The sequence below is a fragment of the Gracilinanus agilis genome, chromosome 2, assembly GCF_016433145.1.
Source record: "Gracilinanus agilis isolate LMUSP501 chromosome 2, AgileGrace, whole genome shotgun sequence".
Lineage (NCBI taxonomy): Eukaryota > Metazoa > Chordata > Mammalia > Didelphimorphia > Didelphidae > Gracilinanus > Gracilinanus agilis.
Window position 1 is genome coordinate 474,044,212 of NC_058131.1, and position 19,506 is coordinate 474,063,717.

General features: G+C 35.3%; 2 protein-coding genes across 2 annotated transcripts in view; one reads left to right on the top strand and one right to left on the bottom strand.

Annotated features, from left to right (window-relative positions):
- The window catches only part of PRPF39 (pre-mRNA processing factor 39), a 42,656-nt gene extending 37,020 nt beyond the window's left edge, over positions 1–5,636 (top strand). The window contains exons 12-14 of the mRNA XM_044664907.1: positions 3,021–3,095; positions 3,847–3,967; positions 4,862–5,636. Of these exons, the coding sequence (XP_044520842.1) occupies positions 3,021–3,095; positions 3,847–3,967; positions 4,862–4,918 (253 nt within the window). The 3' untranslated portion in view covers positions 4,919–5,636. The remainder of the gene's footprint in view (positions 1–3,020; positions 3,096–3,846; positions 3,968–4,861) is intronic.
- Positions 5,637–6,235: 599 nt separating this feature from the next.
- Positions 6,236–18,255, bottom strand: FKBP3 (FKBP prolyl isomerase 3). The gene is made up of 7 exons (XM_044664909.1): positions 18,120–18,255; positions 15,441–15,542; positions 13,863–13,970; positions 9,776–9,911; positions 8,575–8,642; positions 7,110–7,207; positions 6,236–6,510 (listed from the first exon to the last, which is right to left on the bottom strand). Exons 1-7 carry the CDS (start codon positions 18,225–18,227, stop codon positions 6,456–6,458), a joined length of 675 nt encoding a protein of 224 aa, XP_044520844.1. The 5' UTR covers positions 18,228–18,255; the 3' UTR covers positions 6,236–6,455.
- Between the last annotated feature and the right edge of the window lie 1,251 nt (positions 18,256–19,506).

Below are 19,506 nucleotides of genomic sequence, written 5' to 3' on the forward strand. Positions count from 1 at the left end.
AGGAGGCAGACATTCCAAAGGCATGGAGAAAATCAGGCTTTAATATCACTGAAAAGGGCATTCAGGAGAATAACAATGACCTAAATCCCTCTTGTTCCATTTACACAAAATCTTAAAGACTTCTTACATGAATCTGAGGGCATCCTTGATTGGGGATATTGATAGAGAATTGCAGACTCACATCTATACCATTTTCACAGTTAACTGAAGAGAATGCAAAACTGCACATCATGCACACAATCACTCTGGTCATTTGTTTGGAAGGACAAAAATGCCACTTTACGATAAGGTTCTCCTGGCATATGTCTATGATATTTATACTTTCTTGAAAGATCTAACACAAAAAAACCCTGTTGAATGACTTCCTGATCATAAATATCCAACAAGGCCCAAGAGACATAAGATGTAGGCTTGCCAAAATCACTGCCCTGCAAGTGGAGGTGATGAGGGCCAGAGTCCAAGTAGAAAAGGGGATTCTCTGTGGATGGAGAGATTCTCCACATGCTCTGGCTCGTAGATACCAATGCGTTAACTGCATCAAGCCCCAGAACTTTGAAGAGTGTCTTCAAAGAAACCTGGCTTGACCACCCTCACAGCAAAGACCAAGTGGATGAAGAATTGCCCAGATTCCTATAAGCATTAGTTTGCTCAGCCTATAGGGCTCACCTATCACCATGTGCATATGGGGCAAATAGTTAAGATGGATAGTGAATCAGGGCTAGAGTTGAATGTGAGGAGAGCAGGCTGCTATGTATATTGCTGTACTGCCTTTGTGGATTCACAAAGCTCTTTTAATAACCCCAAGCTTCCCACGAAAGTTAAAAAGTCCATCTTTTTTTAATGCCAACATTCTCTCAGGGTTGGCAAATGGGCAACAAGACATGGAATACAACTAAAAGTGAACTCAGTCACACAAAGAGCCTGAGTAGGCTGTAAAAAATAGCTCATGGGGAGCCCCTGAAGACATACAGGAGTAAAAGATGTCTTTGGAAGAAAAAGAAGATGGGATAGCAGGTGGGCAGCCAGAATGCTCCACAGGTGCCTCTAGGATGTGAGGAGAATTCTACATAGCACACTGATGGTCCCTCTCTGGTGAACTTAAAGGAAAATATGAACAGCAGTTGTGCATGATGGCCAGACAGTGATAGGCTGCAGACTATATTGCTGGAGGAAATTTCTAAATTACTTCGATTATAGATCTTCTTGATTTATATTAAAAAAATCAGTCTATGTTTACTAATTGTGGCTTGAACTGAAGATAATCAAAATTTTTTTATGTTTTATTGTATTTTCATTTATTTTGATACTTATGATATAATTATATAATTAATCTGATTCAATTTGCAGTTGGGTGCCACATGGGGCTCTGAAGGGCTGTTCATTTGACACCTCATTGAGGGGCCTCATGCATTCAGCATAGTATCATCTATTAACAGGAACGTCCAGAGGAATAATCACATCAAAAAACAAAACAAAACTGAATGGCCAAAGGAACTTGCTGAATATCTGAATGATTCAAAGATTCTCATGAAGGCGCCCCCCCCCCCCCCCCCGGGCTGTTTGGCCAAAGTTGTTTTTTTAAACGAATTAAAAGGCAACACGAAACATTTCAGTGGATGATTGTCCATCTTTTATTTCAGTAATCATGAGGAGATTTTGAAAAAAATCACCATAAAGACAATTGCAACTTACAGGCTAAAATCTAGTTTATTAAGATTCTATCGAGGGAGGCAACTTGTTATGGGGAGGTTAAAGATCTGGACTGAGTCAAGATTCATGGGATCTCTGAGTCTGCCAATAACTAGTGTTCATAGATGTTCTAAAAACTTTGTTCTTTACTATTATTTCCCCCTTTCCAGGAACATATTGTATAAGCTCAGCCCCCATTTTACAGATGAGGAAATTGAGACCCTGAGAACCCAAGTCCCTTGATGAAGCTTGCTTTTCATAGTAAATGAATAGAAGAGGGCCTCACAAATGTTTATCTTCATTTTATGTTGTTTGCCAAACAATTTATCACCTAATATGGTTGTCTGGAGATCTTTTTCTGTAATTAGCTAACTGATCCTCAGGAAATAGACATTTTGGAACAAAGGGCATATCTCAAAGCCTCTCCAGTATAGTAGAACCTGCCAGTCTTTACTTTGCTAGAAAAATCTTTTAAGCATTGGGAACTTAAGTAAATGAAAGAAATAGAAACATAACATCATTGTGTTTCAACTCCTGTTTCTCAAGAAATAATACAACTTTTAAAAACTTATTTTGAGGAATTTCCTTATTCCCTTCTTGTACCATTATGTTACAAATATAGATTATGTTATGTTAAATAAATATGTTACAAATATACAAAAATACAAATATGATTACTCATGATTTTGGATGGTTTTTTCCCTTGAGGCACAATTAATAAAAGTAGCTTTAATCATTGAAATTAAAGAGTTAAGGTAGGATTTCTCTTGTTATTAAATAGTCTCCATTCATATAGAAAAAACTTTTAAGTGCCAGAAATCATGTTAAAAATAATATGCATCTTATTTTTTTTTGTTTTGTTGATTTTTTTTTTTTATTTTAAACCCTTCTGTGTATTGACTTATAGGTGGAAGAGTGGTAAGGGTAGGCAATGGGGGTCAAGTGACTTGCAATATGTATCTTATAATACAAACTAATATTTGGGCATTTCACTGTCTCTTATGTTAACTTCATACAGTTTTGTCTTTTGGGAAAAAACACTTTCATAGAAATATAAAATGTGGGAACTTTTACTTTAGAATCAAAAGTAGTTCATAAAATTTTAAACTGACAGCTTGATGTCGGAGTTTAAAGTATTCAAGTTTGTAAAACTTTGTTTTCATTTGATGTTATATAGATTTTTTTCTTTTAACTACAAAATAAACTTATTACTATTACAAAGCTTAAAGACTTTATTTTTGAAAGAACAGTTTTTCTGGGAAAAGTAATTATTTAATTTGTAGTTCAAAGTATGGGAAAAACCCTAAGGCATCTTTCCCCCCCCAATTCAGGCTTCTGGACGCTTATGATGAACATCAAATACTCTTAAAGGAACAAGACTCTTTAAAAAGGAAAGCTGAAAATGGGTATGTAAGATCAAAAGTTTCTCATTTGTTAAATGAGGGAGTTAGAAGGCCCCTTCAAATTTTAAATCTGATCTTGTCGAATATACAAATCATGTTAGGGAATATCCTATATAAGAAAAAATTGTCCCACATTCTTTTTTGGTTCAGAAATAAATTTTTTTCAACATAGAACGTGTCTTAAAAGGTGTAAAGTAGGGGGCAGCTGAGGGGATTGAGAGCTGGGCCTAGAGATAGGAGGTCCTGGGTTCAAATATGACCTCAGGCTCTTCCTGTGTGACCCTGGGCAAATCACTGAACCTCCATTGCCTACCCCTTACCAGTCTTCTGCCTTTGAATCCATACATAGTATTTATCATAATATGAAAGGTAAGGTTTAAAAAAAAAATTAAAAAAGGTACAAAGTACAATAAAGTTTAGTTGATACCAGAATTTATCAGTGAGTACAAGAGCCTTATTCCTTCATTTACCTGTTTCAAACTGCTTTGAAGGACATAGATGTGGTTTTTTAAAACTTAATAGATGGGAGCAGATAGGTGGCTTGGTGGATTGAGAGCCAGTCCTAGAGATGGGAAGTCCTGGGTTGTTTTGGCCTCAGATACTTTTTGTGTGATCCTGGGCACATCACCCCATTGCCCGATCTGTACTTTTTTTTGCCTTAGAACTAATAGACAGTATTGAATCTAAGATGGAAGATAAAGGTTTAAAAAAACCAAAACTTAATATACTAAATTCTTCTTGTTTTTCTTAATAGGGCAGAAGAGCCAGATGAAAAAAAAGTACACACAGAAGATGCAAGTTTAGCATCTACTCAGTTGATAGATGGAGACATCCAAGCTAACCAAGCTGCATATAATTATAGTGCCTGGTATCAAGTAAGTATAAATAATTCAGTCTTGGGGCTGTGTCCTATATGATCTAATTTCTCTTAAACTTTTTCATCTTTTCCACTCATCATTTGATTGTATGTGAGGTGTATGGGTATCAGATAGAATGTAAGCTTCCTTAAGAAAGTTTCATTTAATTTTTTTTGTTTGTCTTCTAATAAAAGGATAATGTAATGCATGTAGTAAGTTAGGTGGTCAGTAAATTCTTGTTTTGATCTATATTTTTATCAGTGTGGAACTGATCTAAATAAAGCAGATTGTCTTTGAGTTGGTTGGGAACTAAGAAGATTATAACTTGTCCCATGAGTCATTGTAAGGGTCAGAGGAGTTTTTAAAACTTAGGCCTCAACTTCCAGTCCAGTCTTCCAGCTAGCCTTTTCACACATTACTAGGTGCTATTCCTGATAAGTATAGGCTTTCTTTGCTAAATGTTTCAGATTTTTATAAGGAAGAGTATCACAACTAGTTTTTTCAATGTATTTATTTGTTGATTGCTGAATTAGGAGTAGATATACATAAATTTCTAGCACTTGGGCAGCTGGGTAGCTCAGTGGAGTGAGAGTCAGGCCTAGAGACAGGAAGTCCTAGGTTCAAACCCGGCCTCAGCCACTTCCCAGCTGTGTGACCCTGGGCAAGTCACTTGACCCCCATTGCCTACCCTTACCAATCTTCCACCAATGAGACAATACACCGAAGTACAAGGGTTTAAAAAAAAAAAAAATTCTAGCACTTATGTGCTTTTTGGGGTGGAGGAGGGTGTTACTTATATAGATACTGTGTGCCTCAGACTATCTGTAAAATGGGAGTTTAAATTTTGGTGAACAACTTTTTCTGACAAAAGTAACAAGGTAGCGCTGATAATTTGTTTGTTTTTCTTTACAGTATAATTACCAGAATCCCTGGAATTATGGACAGTATTATCCTCCCCCGCCAACCTGATGGAAAAAAGTATTTTGATTTCATAATTGGCATTGTTGGGAGTTGGGGGGAAATGCACATTTTTTTAATGAGGGGTATAAACAAAGCAAAATTTGATATTTGATAACTTGTCTTCCCTATTCACACGTAACATAATTTACTTAGTAATTGGGACAATATTTCACTTAAAAGCTAATAACAAATGCTATTTCTTACTTTTTACTGGAGAATTTTTTTTTTTTAATTTTTGCATTAAGTGGTCTAGAATTCTCAACACATTTGAAATCTTTGTAGCCTTAAGGAAAAAAAACTAACTGAAAGTCATGTCAGTATAGCAAGTAATTTTGAATATATATACATATATATATAAAGGGCTGGTTATTAAAATGTCTTCACCTCATAAAAAAATGAGTTCAGACTTTCAACTATTACACTATGAAAAGGATTGTGTCCAGGTCTATGTTCTAATTGTCCTTGTTGTGATATTACATTTACTCATAAAAAAAAAATTAAAGATCTAATCCTTAAATGGATATTCAGTAAGTGATAAAATGTCAAAATATCCCTTTAAAAAATGAAAATCATATTTTAAAAATATGGTGTTTCAAGTAGATTTTTGTACTTAAGAATGTTCATGTATAAACTTGTGAGCAGACTTTTTTGATCAAACTGATCGTTTTCATTTTTGTAATAAAACAAGGACTTCTATTACAATTGCTTATGAATTGATTTTTTAAAACTACATTTTAGAAATTGAACTTGTGCCAATTAAAGCAGGCAACAAGCTAGGTAAGACACATTTTAATATTCTTTATTAATTTTATTTTAAATGCCAAAAAACTCTGCTCCTTGCATAGTCATTATTTTAATACAGGTCTAGAGAGGGTTTTTGCTTTGCTCACACTGAGAGGAGGATTTACTCTTTAGCCCCTGACTAATGTTGAGGACTCAAAAAACCTTTCAATGGGTCTATTATTTACATCTAGCAAGAGACCCATTAGTCATGATCAAAGATTCAGTGTTTTTCATTGGAAAGAAGTCAAAAGAAGTTTGGTGTCAGAAGCTGATCTCAGGTCCCGAGAAATTTGATCACCTTTATAGTGAACTAAGAGTTGTCACTAAGCTTTATTCCGTTAGCAAAAACAGGCCAATTTTTTAGTTGTGATTATCCTTAAAAAAACTTGAGTAAAATATGTGCTGAAACTTCTTCTAACAAAATTAACATTTTATTAGATTTTAAAGTTTTCTAGTTGAGTAAAGCAATCTAAAAATTTAAAACACTAGAAGGAATCTTATGCATCACATATAGCCCCATTAAATTCAATGAGCCATCCACAGTTGTGTTAATGTATTTGTATTCAGGATTTTCTATTTACAATATGACTATTAAATAATAGAAAACTGAACCCCAATCAATCTTTTACATAGCCTTTTCAAAAACACATCCACATCCAACTTGAGGAATTTATTCTTGGAAATTGTCAGTTCTTCAAGTATGGACAAGGCCACAGTAGCTCCTGAAGTATGTAGTTTTTATATCAGTAAAACATTTTTCACTTCAATCGATGTCTACTAATTCCACTTCAAAATTAAGTTTTGCATTTGGTGGAATTCTGTTTGAGAAGTCAAGGTAAATATTTTTTGAAGTACTAATTATTATGCCTAAATCAAACAACATTGCCCTTCATTAATAGTCCAAGAGTAAAAGGAAAGGATCCATGGTCTGAATAGAGCTATTTTGTATTGTTTTCAATATACTTCAGATTTTTGGGATATTACAATAAAACTTAAGAATTCATTTTATAGAGAATTCAGAAAACCTCAGGAAGTTTTTCACCATGGAAAAGAGGCCCTGCTCTCAGTGGCAGATTTGTCACATTGTTTTCTCCAGGTGTTAGGCCAAGGAGTTCAACAAGAGGTCTAAGAACATAGTGGTATTTTCCCTATATGCCAGATGATCCTAAAAAATAAACTACATGTACAATTCTTTTTTACCTTTCCTACACACCTAAGTGAGTAAAACTAAAGTTTGCAAAATGAAGTTGTGCTTCAGAGAGTGATGATTTATATATGGCATCACCACTGTCTAGTCAGCAAGCACCTTCTTCAAAAGGTCGCTATTATTAGAGATATCTGTTAAAATATATGCTATGAATGAATGTCTACCAAGGAGGTTGGGTTTCTCTTTCCTATTTGAAAGCAGAAAGGATACTTTGCATCAGGCTGTCCTTTTTTGCCATAAGCCCATTCAGGTTCGATCTCCAGGCGAGCCTTTTCTCCTTTACTCATTGTTAAGAGTGCTTCATCCCACTAAAAGTGAAAACATAGAAAAATATTAAAAAAATAAGCAGAAACTATGTAGAAATTCTTCTAAACAAGTTGAAGCATTCTAGGAGAACACTGTTTCTTATTAACCATTTCCTTCATTTTAAATAAATCAAGTCTACTTTTGCCAAGGGCTTATTTTTATGACAGACTTTTGGTCTAAAACATTTATATATCCTTATTAGAAATACATGGGGTTTTTGCATGTCAATTCCTCCCTATTCTGATCCTCAAAGGTATATTTGAGGGGAAAATTATTGAGTTAAAATATATAAAAGCTTATGGAAAAGCACATGCAATCAATTCTTCATAGTGGAACTATGATATGAATATTGTATAAATGATAATCTGATGTGAGGAGAAAGGAAAAATTCATTTTAGGATATCTCTGTAAGCTATTTATAATTGAGTCTCCATAGCCTAAGAGAAGGGAGAGGTCATTAAGAAGCAGCAGAAATGGAAGCAAGTGATGGTGATGGTTATTTGCCCAAAAGCTACTATAATTTTAAGTTGTCTAGTTTACACCTCAAACTCTGGTGATCAATTGAAAAGCTTATTATTAATTTTATTATTAATCTGTGGAAAGGATACAGGTAATTATAAAGAGTGAAATTCTTTATCACTAAATCACTAAAATGAACACCCCAGTGCTGGAAAGGATTCCTACTGTATTTGGTTTTGTGTTTAATTCTTTACTTAAGATAGGCTAGGCATACAGAGTTAATTTAATGTATAATTCTGTGGAAAAACAAGTATTGAATGAAAACCTGACTGGACAGAATTTGAAAGTTGCCTTGTGCCTCACTCAATATAAGATGCCAATTCCATGACTTCAGAAAGTTTCAAGTAATAAAGGAATGAGACCTGTCCATATGCAATCAAAGTGTCAGAATTTCACATGATTCTTGTCTTATTCCTACAAGCACTGAAGCAGTAAGGGACTTACTGTCATCAAGTCCATTTTATAGAGAAATCAAAGTTCAAATCTGTGTCTTCCTGGCTCCTAATTTTAACACTTTCCACAACTGCGCTGCTAGCAAGCTACATGAAAAATGTTAAATGGATAATATTTATAAGGAATAGCTCTTAAATTGATCAGGTTTAATAAGAATTACCAGTAACAAGCCAAATCCAAGTTCATCATATGTAATTGTCCAAAATTTAGAAATATTTCAATGTTATACTGAACATATAGCCTAATTCCTGCTCACTTTTTGGTCATTGCAGGATTTACTATTTTAGTAAAAAAGAATTGAAACTGTAGGGCTATTAAGGGCAGGAATGACTTTGTCTTTGATAGGACCCAGAACAATGCCTTCTATAGGACAGAAATGCAAATATTTATTACTTACTCCTCTGATAACTTTTCCCACTCCAACTTTAAAACTTAGAGGCTTAGCATTCTTTTTCTTCTTTGCACCTGTAATATAATTAAGATTATCTATTTTTTCAGAATTTGATTTTTTTAATTTAAACAATAGACAGTACATTCTTGCTGATTGATGTCACTATGCAGGTTTTTTGGTAGCATAAAACAAAGTAAAAGCCCCCAAACCAGATGACAGAGAATTCTGTATTCTATGTTCAAGCTTACCATTAAGAAGCTTTTTTTGTTCATTCTGTTAGGCTTGAATGACACTTAGTCAAAGTATTTCAGGCCCTATAATGCTGCATCATTCAAGGCTGGGGAATATAAGTTCTCCCATTTCTACTCGATTTTGAATTACTTTGTTATCAACTGTGTTGAAGGCACAGTGCTGTCAAAAGCCTATAGACAGCCAGTGAAAAAGACAGCTTATATTATATAGTGCTTTATGGTTACAAAGCATTTTCGTGTAATTATCTAATTTACTCCTCCTCCCAATAAATAGCTTGTACAGAAGTGCTGGTGTTATTAGACTCATTTTACAAATGAGGAAAAGAAATTTAGAGACCAAGAGGTTTAGGTCACAAAAGGTCACAAAGGTTGGATTTGTCTGGGCTAAAATAGAGGTTTCTTGACTGTTAAGTTTAGAGTGGTTTGAAGTAAACTTGATGGTTCCCAACCTTGGGGGAGGGGCAGGGGTGGGGAGAGAAACAGCAAAATCATTACAAGGGTCTTCAGATCCACACATGTACCAAGCATTGACACTTTTTAAACTTTAATTCCAATAAAAAAAATGCAGCATGACTCATGTATGTATTACCATTTAAAAACTGTACATAGATGATGTTATGATAATGTCATTAAAAGTTTTTAAATTCATAGTAACTTTTTGTCCTGTATTTTCTCAATGAATGGGTACTCATACAAAAATACTACTACATATGTTGATGGCATAGTCCATGAAATTTTTTTGATGTGGAAAAAAGAAATCCACATACTTAATTGAAAATCATTGTCCCTATAGAATCTTCTTCCAAAGTAGATTCGAGGCAGAAAAACTTGGGGAGACTAAAAGTGGATCATAAAAAAACAATGGATAGGATTTTTTTTACCCCTCAGCTTAAAAACAACAAATGATGCACAATGTCTTTAGGCTAAACCAAATACTCATTTACATGTAGACTTACTAGTTTGAATATTAGTATCGAAAACAGTTCCATCCTGTAAAGTTCCTGTGTACCAGCAGTGAACAACATCTCCTTTTTTGGGAAAGTTAGTTTTATCTCCCTTCTTAAGAATAGATTTTGTATATTTTGGTGGCCCCTAAATAAGAGAGGAATACAGACAATTGTTACTTTTTATTCCCGCGCCCCCAAATCACATAGTGATTTCTGACATTTAAATATATCCAATTCAACTTCTAAAAACAAGATAAAAATCAAAAAGTTTGCTAAATGAATAAATATTAAATTCCAGAAGAAACTGGATAAGACCACATTCATTACACTTGAAATTTAAATGTTGGAATTAGACCAAAATCACTAGTATTCAGAATGTTTTGTATTCTACTCATTTTTAATTCCAAACCATGAGTGTACTTGTAGGTAATGACTTCCATTTCTTTTGCTTGAATTATTAAACTAGCTCAACATTACCCTTTTCAAGTCAGGCATATTGGGGCCATTTACTTTTTCTTTTGCATGCCAAAAGAACATTTAAAAATTTATGCCTATACTTGATTTGAGTTGGTTTCGTTTCACAAATATTACTATGTCTTTGAGAGAACTTTGCTTTTTAAAATTTCTACTCTCCAAGTAACGAAGACTTAAAGCAAAAGAAAACAATTGAAAACTCAAATTAATTGCTGGTAAAAGTTTTGTGATAAGTTGAAACTGTGTTTGCTATAATTCAAAAGACATTTCTCAACAATTCTTAACATTCTTAAGATTAAGGTAGAGTTAAACCATACTTTTAATACTGACATTCACAAATGTATGCTACCTTTAAACAATAGCTTTGATCCCAATTGTCCATAACTCAAATTTGTAAACTCTCACATGAACAAAAGCCTCATAATTGGCCACTTCCATCCTCTTCTCCTTGTAATTCATTTCTCACAAATTAACAGCCTCAGTCTGACCATGTTACTCCCCACTGCTTAAAAAAGGGGGGAGGTGGGATGAGGAGGCCGGCAGCAGGGTGACTCAGTGGATTGAGAGCCAGGCCTAGAGACAGGAGGTCCTAGTTTCAAATTTGGCCTCAGACACTTCCTACCTGTGTCAACCTGGGCAAGTCACTTGACCCCCATTGCCTACCCTTACCACTCTTCTGCCTTGGAGCCAATACACAGTATTGATTCTAAGACAGAAGGTAAGGGTTTAAAAGAAAAAAGGGCAGGGAGTTGCCTCCTATGTATGGTCTCCAAAGTTAAAAAGCTTTAGCCTTACATTTAAAGTGTTCTACAATCTGACTCCCATCTACCTTTCCAGCCTTATTTTATACTTCACTCTTCATGTACTCTATTAATTGTTCCAGCCGATTAGCTATTCCTTATTTATAACATTTCAATTCTCATCTCTATGATGTGCTTGCATATGATATCCTTCATCTCTAGCTCAAATTCCCTCTTTACCCTGGCCATTTTTAAGTTGCCATTCCTCTTCAAGAATGCTCTTCCTGATCCCCTGAGTTATTAGTGTTGTCCTCAAATTATGCTGAATCTATATATTTAAGTATATATTTTATATCCCTCACCTATGATAACAAAGTAAGCTGAGGACAGCTACTGGCTTGATTCTAATTCTTTGCATTCTCAGGTTCTAGTTCAATACCTTACTTACTTGTTGCTTATTTGAACTGAAGATTACTTTTTAAATAAAGGATTTAGCCAGTTTAAATAAAGGATTTAGCCACTGGCTATCAGCCAATAAGAGAAAAACATGCAATTTTCCTATGACTACAAAAGGCTTCTGATTCTCAAACTTGATTAATGGTAGACTACAAATAACATCTTCCTTAAATCTTTTCTACTTATAAGGCCCAGAAATTGAGTAACATTACTCTCAGTTGGAAAGCAGAACAGTCAAGTGGCCAAGATTATAGGGACTACAAGGTCTTAATGAATAAAATCCAATAGTTACAGCTCTAATGTAAGCAAACCAGTTAAAAATTCTCTTCAATTTTCATGGACAGACTTATTCTATAAACCATGGGCATTTATTAAGTTCCTATGCGCCAGATATTGGCTATGTATGAAGATAAAAATGAGAACTGTTCCTTGCCCTCGAGAAGTTTACATCAAGGATAAGGAAATAAAAATGTCAGGTTGGTAGTGGGAGAACACCAAGTATGAGTATCAGGAAAAGCCTCATATAGAAGGTGGTGCTTTACTTGAGATTTGAAGGATGCTAAGATTCCAAGAGGCTTAAAATAAGGAAGGGGAACATTCCAGGGAAATGAGACAATCCATGCCCAGAGGTAAAAGATGGAATGCTATGTTTAAAAAACTGCAAATAAGCAAGCGTGGCTAGAACATAGCGTGTGGGAATGATATGTAATCAGTCTAGCAAAATATGTTGAATGACTAATATGGAAATATATTTACATGACTTCATATGTATAATTAATGTTGTTGCTTACCTTCTCAAAGGATAGGAAAGGATCAAGAAGGCAAAGAATTTGGGAGCTCAAAATTAAAAAAAAAAAAATGTTAAAAAATGTTTTGCAGGGGGAAGCTGGGTAGCTCAATGGATTGAGAGCCAGGCCTAGAGACAGGAGGTCCGAGGTTCAAGTCTGGCCTCAGACACTTCCCAGCTGTTTGACCCTGGGCAAGTCACTTACCCCCATTGCCTACCCTTACCATTCTTCTGCCTTAGAGCCAATACACAGTATTGACTCCAAGACGGAAGGTAAGGGCCCTAAAAAAATAATAAATAATGTTGTGCATGTAATAGGGAAATATTTAGTGAAATAAAAAAAGTTTTTAAAAAAGATACATTGAAGCTAGATTCAAAAGGATTTTAAATACCCAGTTGAGGAAATAGGAATTCAAAAAGGAAGCCAATGAAGCTCCAACAAAGACAGCTAACTTGTACTTGGGGAATATCAGTTTTGCAGATGAAAATGAGAGCAATTAAGATATGTTTGCTACATTAGAGAACATGAAACCCTGAATTAGGGTAGTAGATATACATACATGTAAAAGATTTTGCAGAAATAAAAAGAACAACACTTAGCAACTTATATATATAGGTAGTTCATCTAATAGAGAGGTGATGAAATGAGATAGGAGACATTTCTGGATGTGACAATATTTATTTGTCACAAGGATTTTTGTTTTGTTGTCCCATTCCCCCCTCTTCCTCTTTTGGAATGGGAGAAAAAAATAAATTGAGGAAAAAAATTTTTTTTAAAGAGCCGGAATCAAGAATCAAAGATATTTTCAAAGTTGCAAACAGAGGAAACCCAAATGACAGCAGTGTCCTATCAGATATAGGAAAATTGTAAGGTGAGTTTCAAAAGGTAAGAGTTTTTTTAGTCTTGTTGAATTTGATATAGCCTTAAGGAGGAGAGATGAAGCAGGAAATTTTGCTGAAGCAGAACTGGCACTCAGAAGAACAATGAGTTCAATAAGCAGATTTGGGAGCAGGGGAATGAACAAGACCACAAAAGGAGAAGAGGACAGAGCAGGCACATCCATGCAGAGGCGGGGAGACAAGATGAGAATCCAAATATTCAAACAATTAGGAGAGACTAATGTCCAGAAAACTGTACCCCCAATCCCCTCCACCCCACCCCCACCTTAGAAGTGTATTTAAACAGTGTCAAATACTTCAGAGGTCAAGAAAGCCAAGGACTGAGAAAGTGCCACTGGTAACCTTGGAATAAACAGTTATAGTTGAATGGTGGGGATAAAAATCAAATGGGGAAAAAAATTACTTTTGATATGGACAAGAGACATTTTTTTTTGGATGTCAACCTAGGTATGAAAGGTCCAAGGAGATCTAAATACCTCCATCACTTATTTTAAATCCCAGAAATTTTAGGAATGGATTTAGCCAAGGAAGGAGAAGTTCCCTAAGCTCTATTTCAATTTACATATAGAATTTTGTGGCTAAAAAAAAAAAAATCTGAAAATTTAAGAAATAACTTGACCTAGAATGGGAAATAAAAGTAACCCATGGTTGGATTTCCAGATTCCATTAAGTAACAAATATTACTAAAATTTACATATAAAAAAAATTAAGTTGCAAAACATTTTATGAAATTCTAGACCTCATCCAAAGTCTCTTCAGGTTTGACTTCTTTGGATTTCTCTTCATCAAGCTTCACACTTTTCACCTGCTCTGTCACTTTGGCAACAGTCTCAGTACCTTTGAAACGCTGTAATGAAAATTGTTTTCATGAAAAGGAAATCTGATGCCAAATGACCATCTGTGACATGAATATATAGAATTTAACATAAAACAATTGGCCTAAGGAATATAAAATATAAAAAGGAACTATTCTGAATGTTTTTATTTATATAAATCATAAGTGACTTCTCCAAATAACACCTGAAATAAGAACCAAAAAACAACCCTAAGGATATTTCCCTGATTCAGTCGTACAAATACATGCATATCCCTTATAATACTGCCCAGACCAGAGTACATTTTAACCTAACTCAAATCATAACACTGTAATAGTCCACTATAACATTTTTTTTGTCAATTCACCTTTGGATTATTCCTATATATCCTATTATATTATTACACCCAAAATCATTTTTGTAAAACAAATTGGCAATGGACATTAATAAACATTCATCAATTGCCTATTATGTTATCAACCTCTGTGATAGGCTGTACTAAAATGACAAAAATTAAATAGTTCTAACCCTGAGTATATTCTTGGGAATAAGGGCTGGGATAGGAGTTGAAGGGGTTAGAAAAGATATATGTATACTACTCAGTCCCTGGAAGAAGAAAAAAAAAAAAAGGAATTCTTTATGCTAGACTTGTTTATTTTACAATTAACAATATGAACAGTACTTTCTGAGATGTTCGTTGCTACCGGAACCTAAATATATAACATTCACAGACTCGTTAAAATGGAGGTTAATCTATTCCATGTAATGGACTCCTTTGGCAGTCTGATAAAACCTATGGACTAAAATCCATAGTCTCAGATGATTTTAAATGTAAAAAAACATGCACACCAAAAGACAAAAAGGGAAACCAATTATATTAAAAAAAATTTTTTTTAAATAGACTAAGGTTAAAAACTCTTGCTTTAAACAAAGGGGCCTTGATTTCACCATGGCATTTTTTTGTTCAGAACCAATATTAATCTGCAATTGGTGTACAATTTTTAATCTTAAGAGTTGTCTAGGAAACTGAAAAGTTAACTGATTTGCCTATTACCAACCACATAACCTGTATATATCCAGGGGCTGAATCTGAATTCAAGTCTCCCTAACTGTAAGAAAGTCCTTCGCTTATAATATTAATATGTGAAATAGATCACATTTATTTAATGCTTTATTGTTAAAGTATCTCCCCCACCCCCACAAAGGTTGAGATTCTTATAATAAATATCTGAGCCAGGATTCAAATGTATATATTTCTACTCCAATCTAGTATTCTTTCCGCAAGACTAAACTGTAAAAAACCTTACTATTTCAGTATTATGATAATGATACCTTCAGCAGATAATACATCTATTTAACAAAAACCAATATATACATATATAAAATTTAATTATAGCTCTAAAATATTTGTATATATGTAGATGGAAACATGTCTATATTTATAATCTTAAAGAAAAAATGCCAAAGATAATCATTTGAATATAGAAGATGGAGACACTTACCTTACTTTCAAAAAGGTGGTTGTAGGCTGTGACTAAATGATCCTTGTTTGCTGTCTTGGCCACATTTTTTATGTTTCCAAGTAATTTATGTTCTGCAAGAAACTATTGAGAATAAAGTTACATATAATTTCCCCAAGCAAGAGATGCCTTTACAAGATGCTCTCTCCACACTTAAGTCTCTTGAAATCCTAGCTTCCTTCAAAGTGAAGCACTTGCTACAAGAAGTAGTTTCCTAGTTTCCCTCAATATCCCAAATTACTTTATGCTTAATTCTAAATATTTTCTATATACTTATCTGTATACATATTGTTTTCCCCTCCCCAAAAGAAGCTCAGTGCTTGGCAGAATAGGTACTGTGGACCTGAAATAAAGTGTATAGAACAGGGTTATCTGTTATGTTTACCCACGGTGCTACCCACAGTATAATTTTTTAAAAAAGGTTAATGTTAAAATTATAGAGACATTTGTTCAAAAGCAAAAGAATTACAGTTGTATTAGCGCTACTGGCTTTGGTACTTGCCTGTTATGCACAGTGCAAGAGTATTTTAACTAAAAAATTGGCTATAATTCATTCCACTATACTAGTCAGAAATTCCACTATCAAGAAAGTAGAAAACTTAGAAATATTAATACTACAATCTTAATTTAGATAGCTAAAAAATCAATTTCTCTTTCCTCATCTCACAACCGTGCCATAGTAATCTTTAAATTATTTCCTTAATGTACTAACCACCTCCTGACAGATGAACTTTTGGAAACATAGGATTATGTTTTGAGCAGCTGTATATATTTGTTTTCTTTTTTCTTACTATTTCACCTAGGGGTAGTGGTGGGTGGTCTGAAGAAAATGGATTTCAGTTAATTTGGAAAACAAAGAATTTAATTAAAATAACTCACTTTCTCCCACTCACTTCTCTGTTTTAATCTAGGTCTTTGGCTCATCATCAGTTTTCATTACCCTCTTCTGTATCTAAAAGTTCTCCCTTCCTGTCTTTCAAGACCACTATCTCTTTTTTAGGAAGTCATTTTGCAATCTATCATTTCAATATTTTTCATCTTCACAAAAGGATTACTTTCAATTTTCTTCTATGCATAGCACCTGAGTATAACAGAGGTTAGTTAATAAGAGAGTATAAGGAACTGGTCTTAGGAAAGGGGGTTCTTTATGTGGTGAAACCTATGGACTTCTGAAAATAATGCTTTTAAATGCATAAAATAAAATACGAAGGAATCCCATTATACTAAAAGTTATTTTAAAATTTCCAAAAAACAAAAGTTCAAGAACCAATCAGAACGTTGTGTTTTATACATAGAATTTTAGCATAATTCAGGTTGGAACTGGCATAACCTTTTTTGTATCATGCATGGACCCCCTCTTTCCTACAGTTTGGAGAAGCCAGTAGACCTCTTCTCAGAATGATGCTTACAAATGCATAGGAATACAAAAGAAACTCATTATTTTTAAAGTTAATTAAAAAAAAAATCCAACCCCCAAATCACCAAGTTCTGCTACCCTTGTTCTACGCAGAGAATCTGAGTTATAACTGAGGTTATTACGATTAAAATTCTCCTGAAGACTATATATTATTTTATAATTACTTGTTAGGTAGTAAAGATTGGAGTAAGAGATATAGTTACATAATCACCCAGTGGGGCTAATATTGATCAAAATGTCTTTTCAAAGGGAAAGAGGAGTACAAATTAAATTCAGAGTTACAAGTTTGGAACTGGCTTTAGGACTGGAGTTCTTAAACTTTTGTGTGTCATGGACGCCTCCTTGGGTTAATGCTTTTAAATGCATAAAATAAAATGCACAGCAAACTCATTATACTAAAAGTTCTCATTTTCTTAATAAAAAATTCAGGGACCCCAGTTTAAGTAACCTCTTTTTTTTTGAAGAGCGTCTGAGTATAACTGAAGTTGATTTGGGAACTGTTTGAACCTTTTTTATATCATACTGGGAGTTTGGTGAAGCCAGTGGCCACCTATGAATAACGCTTTTCAATGTATAAAGTGCAAAGGAAACCCATTATGCTGAAATAGTTATCAATGTAAATGTAAAACCCCCACCACCTTCAGGTACTTCTGTTCTTGGCGGAAGCATTTGACTATAGCAGGTAGCCTTAGGAAGCTTAAGGGCGCCTTTAAAGAAAGGACTTGAGGCAAAACTGGCCCCTGGACGCGGGAAAGAGACCCGCCGACCCCATTCCCACCAGCTCTTTTCACGAATTAAGATTCCATTAAAAGGGGTTCATCAAAATTTGAAGAAAAATAAGCCGAACTAAAGAAAAATGGATGGGGAGACGAGGGCACGACCCAGAACCCAAAGGGAACGGTAACTATGAAGGAGGGAAGCCAGGTCCCACAATCCCCCTCGTGATCTTCACTCGCGCCTCCCCAACAGGGCTAGGGCACAGTGTCCACGGTCCCCTTCCATCTTCCCTCCTGCCCAGGAGGCAGGACTTCTCCCCTGGGCTCGAGATTAAAACACAAGGTTCCAGTTCCGGTAAACAGGGGTGGGAGGGGAGGTTTCTCCCGCTCCCTTCCCAAACCTGTGTGTAGAGGTGCGCGTGCCTAGGAGCACGAGGCGGGAGACACAATGTTATCGTGGGGGTGGGGGGAGGAAAGAAGAGCCCCCCTCAACTATCCCAGGCTGCCCTCCTCCCTTCCCTGCGGTACCGAATCCGAGCCGTTGTCCTGCAAAAACTTGATGATGTCCTTCTTGGGGAGCGCCTCGCTACGCAACTGCTCAGCACTCCATGCCCGCTGTGGCCCTGCAGCCGCCATCTTCCCCCTACTGCCTCTATCAGACTGAGCCCGCCCGCGGCAGTCGAGCCCAGCCCCTCCTCCCAGTCCTCGAGAGAGGCGGACCAAAGGTTCGGGTCTGCGAGTCATAGGCGGGATTCCTGCAGGAGCCTTGAGCGAGATTGGCCAAAGCTTGAGTGACGTAAACATCCAGCGAAGACTTTTTTCTGGTATGGGGGAAATGACTGAAGCCTGCCCCGCCCCCTTTTTCATCTTTCTAAGTGAGCATTTGCTGAAACTTCTTGTTTTCTGTGTCCTGGTGCACATAAGTCAAATTTCAAAGTTAGGCTGGTGCACAGACATAGTAGGATATTCGACCTATACTCAAATAACCATAGTCATATCCGAAATATAATTTTAAGGAGGATACAATATTCAGAGAAAAACTGAGATTGGCTTTTGCTGAACTGTTATTTATATTTAGTTTTTGTGGCAAGGGAAGGACTGCATATTTGTTAAGATAGGTTTCCCCATAACTTCAATAGAAGAGGGAGAGAAAATAAAAGCTAAACTAAAAAAAAAAAATTAGTTAGGACAAAGACAGCTATATTAAGAATTGAGGGCGAAGGGGGGAAAAGCTATGATTAAAATTATTTATAAAAGAAAGTAGTACTTTAACTTATGTAAATAAGTTATGTAAATAAGCTCCTGTTATCCAAGCATTAGGACAATTGGACAATTTTCTGCCCCACATCCTCCTGTAGGACTCGTATAAAAAACAAAAAAAAAACCACCTCAGTTCCAAACTTTCAACCACACACACACACACACACACAAATTTATAATCTGCAAACTACAGCTTCTCAATTTTTACACAAAAGCAGTTGATTTAACTTTGTGGCTTGGGTCAAATCACAACCTCCCTGAGCCTCAGTTTCTTTTTTCTGTTCGGAGCCTAGCTGACTCTTCTGGGGCTACTCAACACAACCACTGAAAAGCTTGCCCCTGATAAAAAAGGGAATTCACGTTCCTCACCCTCACTGGCTTACTCTCCTTCCCTAGAGTTTTGGGGACATTGCTAATTAAGACACAAATAAATTGAAGGATTCCCCCCAAAGAGGACAATAATAAAGGTTCTCAATGTACAATATGAACTTGGCATGGGATAGGTTTTTATGGTTTTTATAGTAATTATTAATATTACTTACAAAAAGGGAATGTTAAGCTTCAAAGAATAGCTGTACATAAAATAATACAATTCGATAAACATTTATTAAGTACCTACTATTTGCCCAACATTGTATAAAGCTCTGGAGATATA

What these genes read in the sequence shown, in the direction of transcription:
- FKBP3 (XM_044664909.1), bottom strand. Translation starts at nt 18,227, where the DNA reads ATGGCGGCTGCAGGGCCACAGCGGGCATGGAGTGCTGAGCAGTTGCGT. An exon ending in ACCACCTTTTTGAAAGTAAG is followed by an intron (nt 13,971 to 15,440) that starts GTAAGTGTCTCC and finishes TTTTCATTACAG; the next exon opens with CGTTTCAAAGGTACTGAGAC. An exon ending in AAAGGACAGCCTGATGCAAA is followed by an intron (nt 6,511 to 7,109) that starts GTATCCTTTCTG and finishes CTTCTCAAACAG; the next exon opens with AATTCCACCAAATGCAAAAC.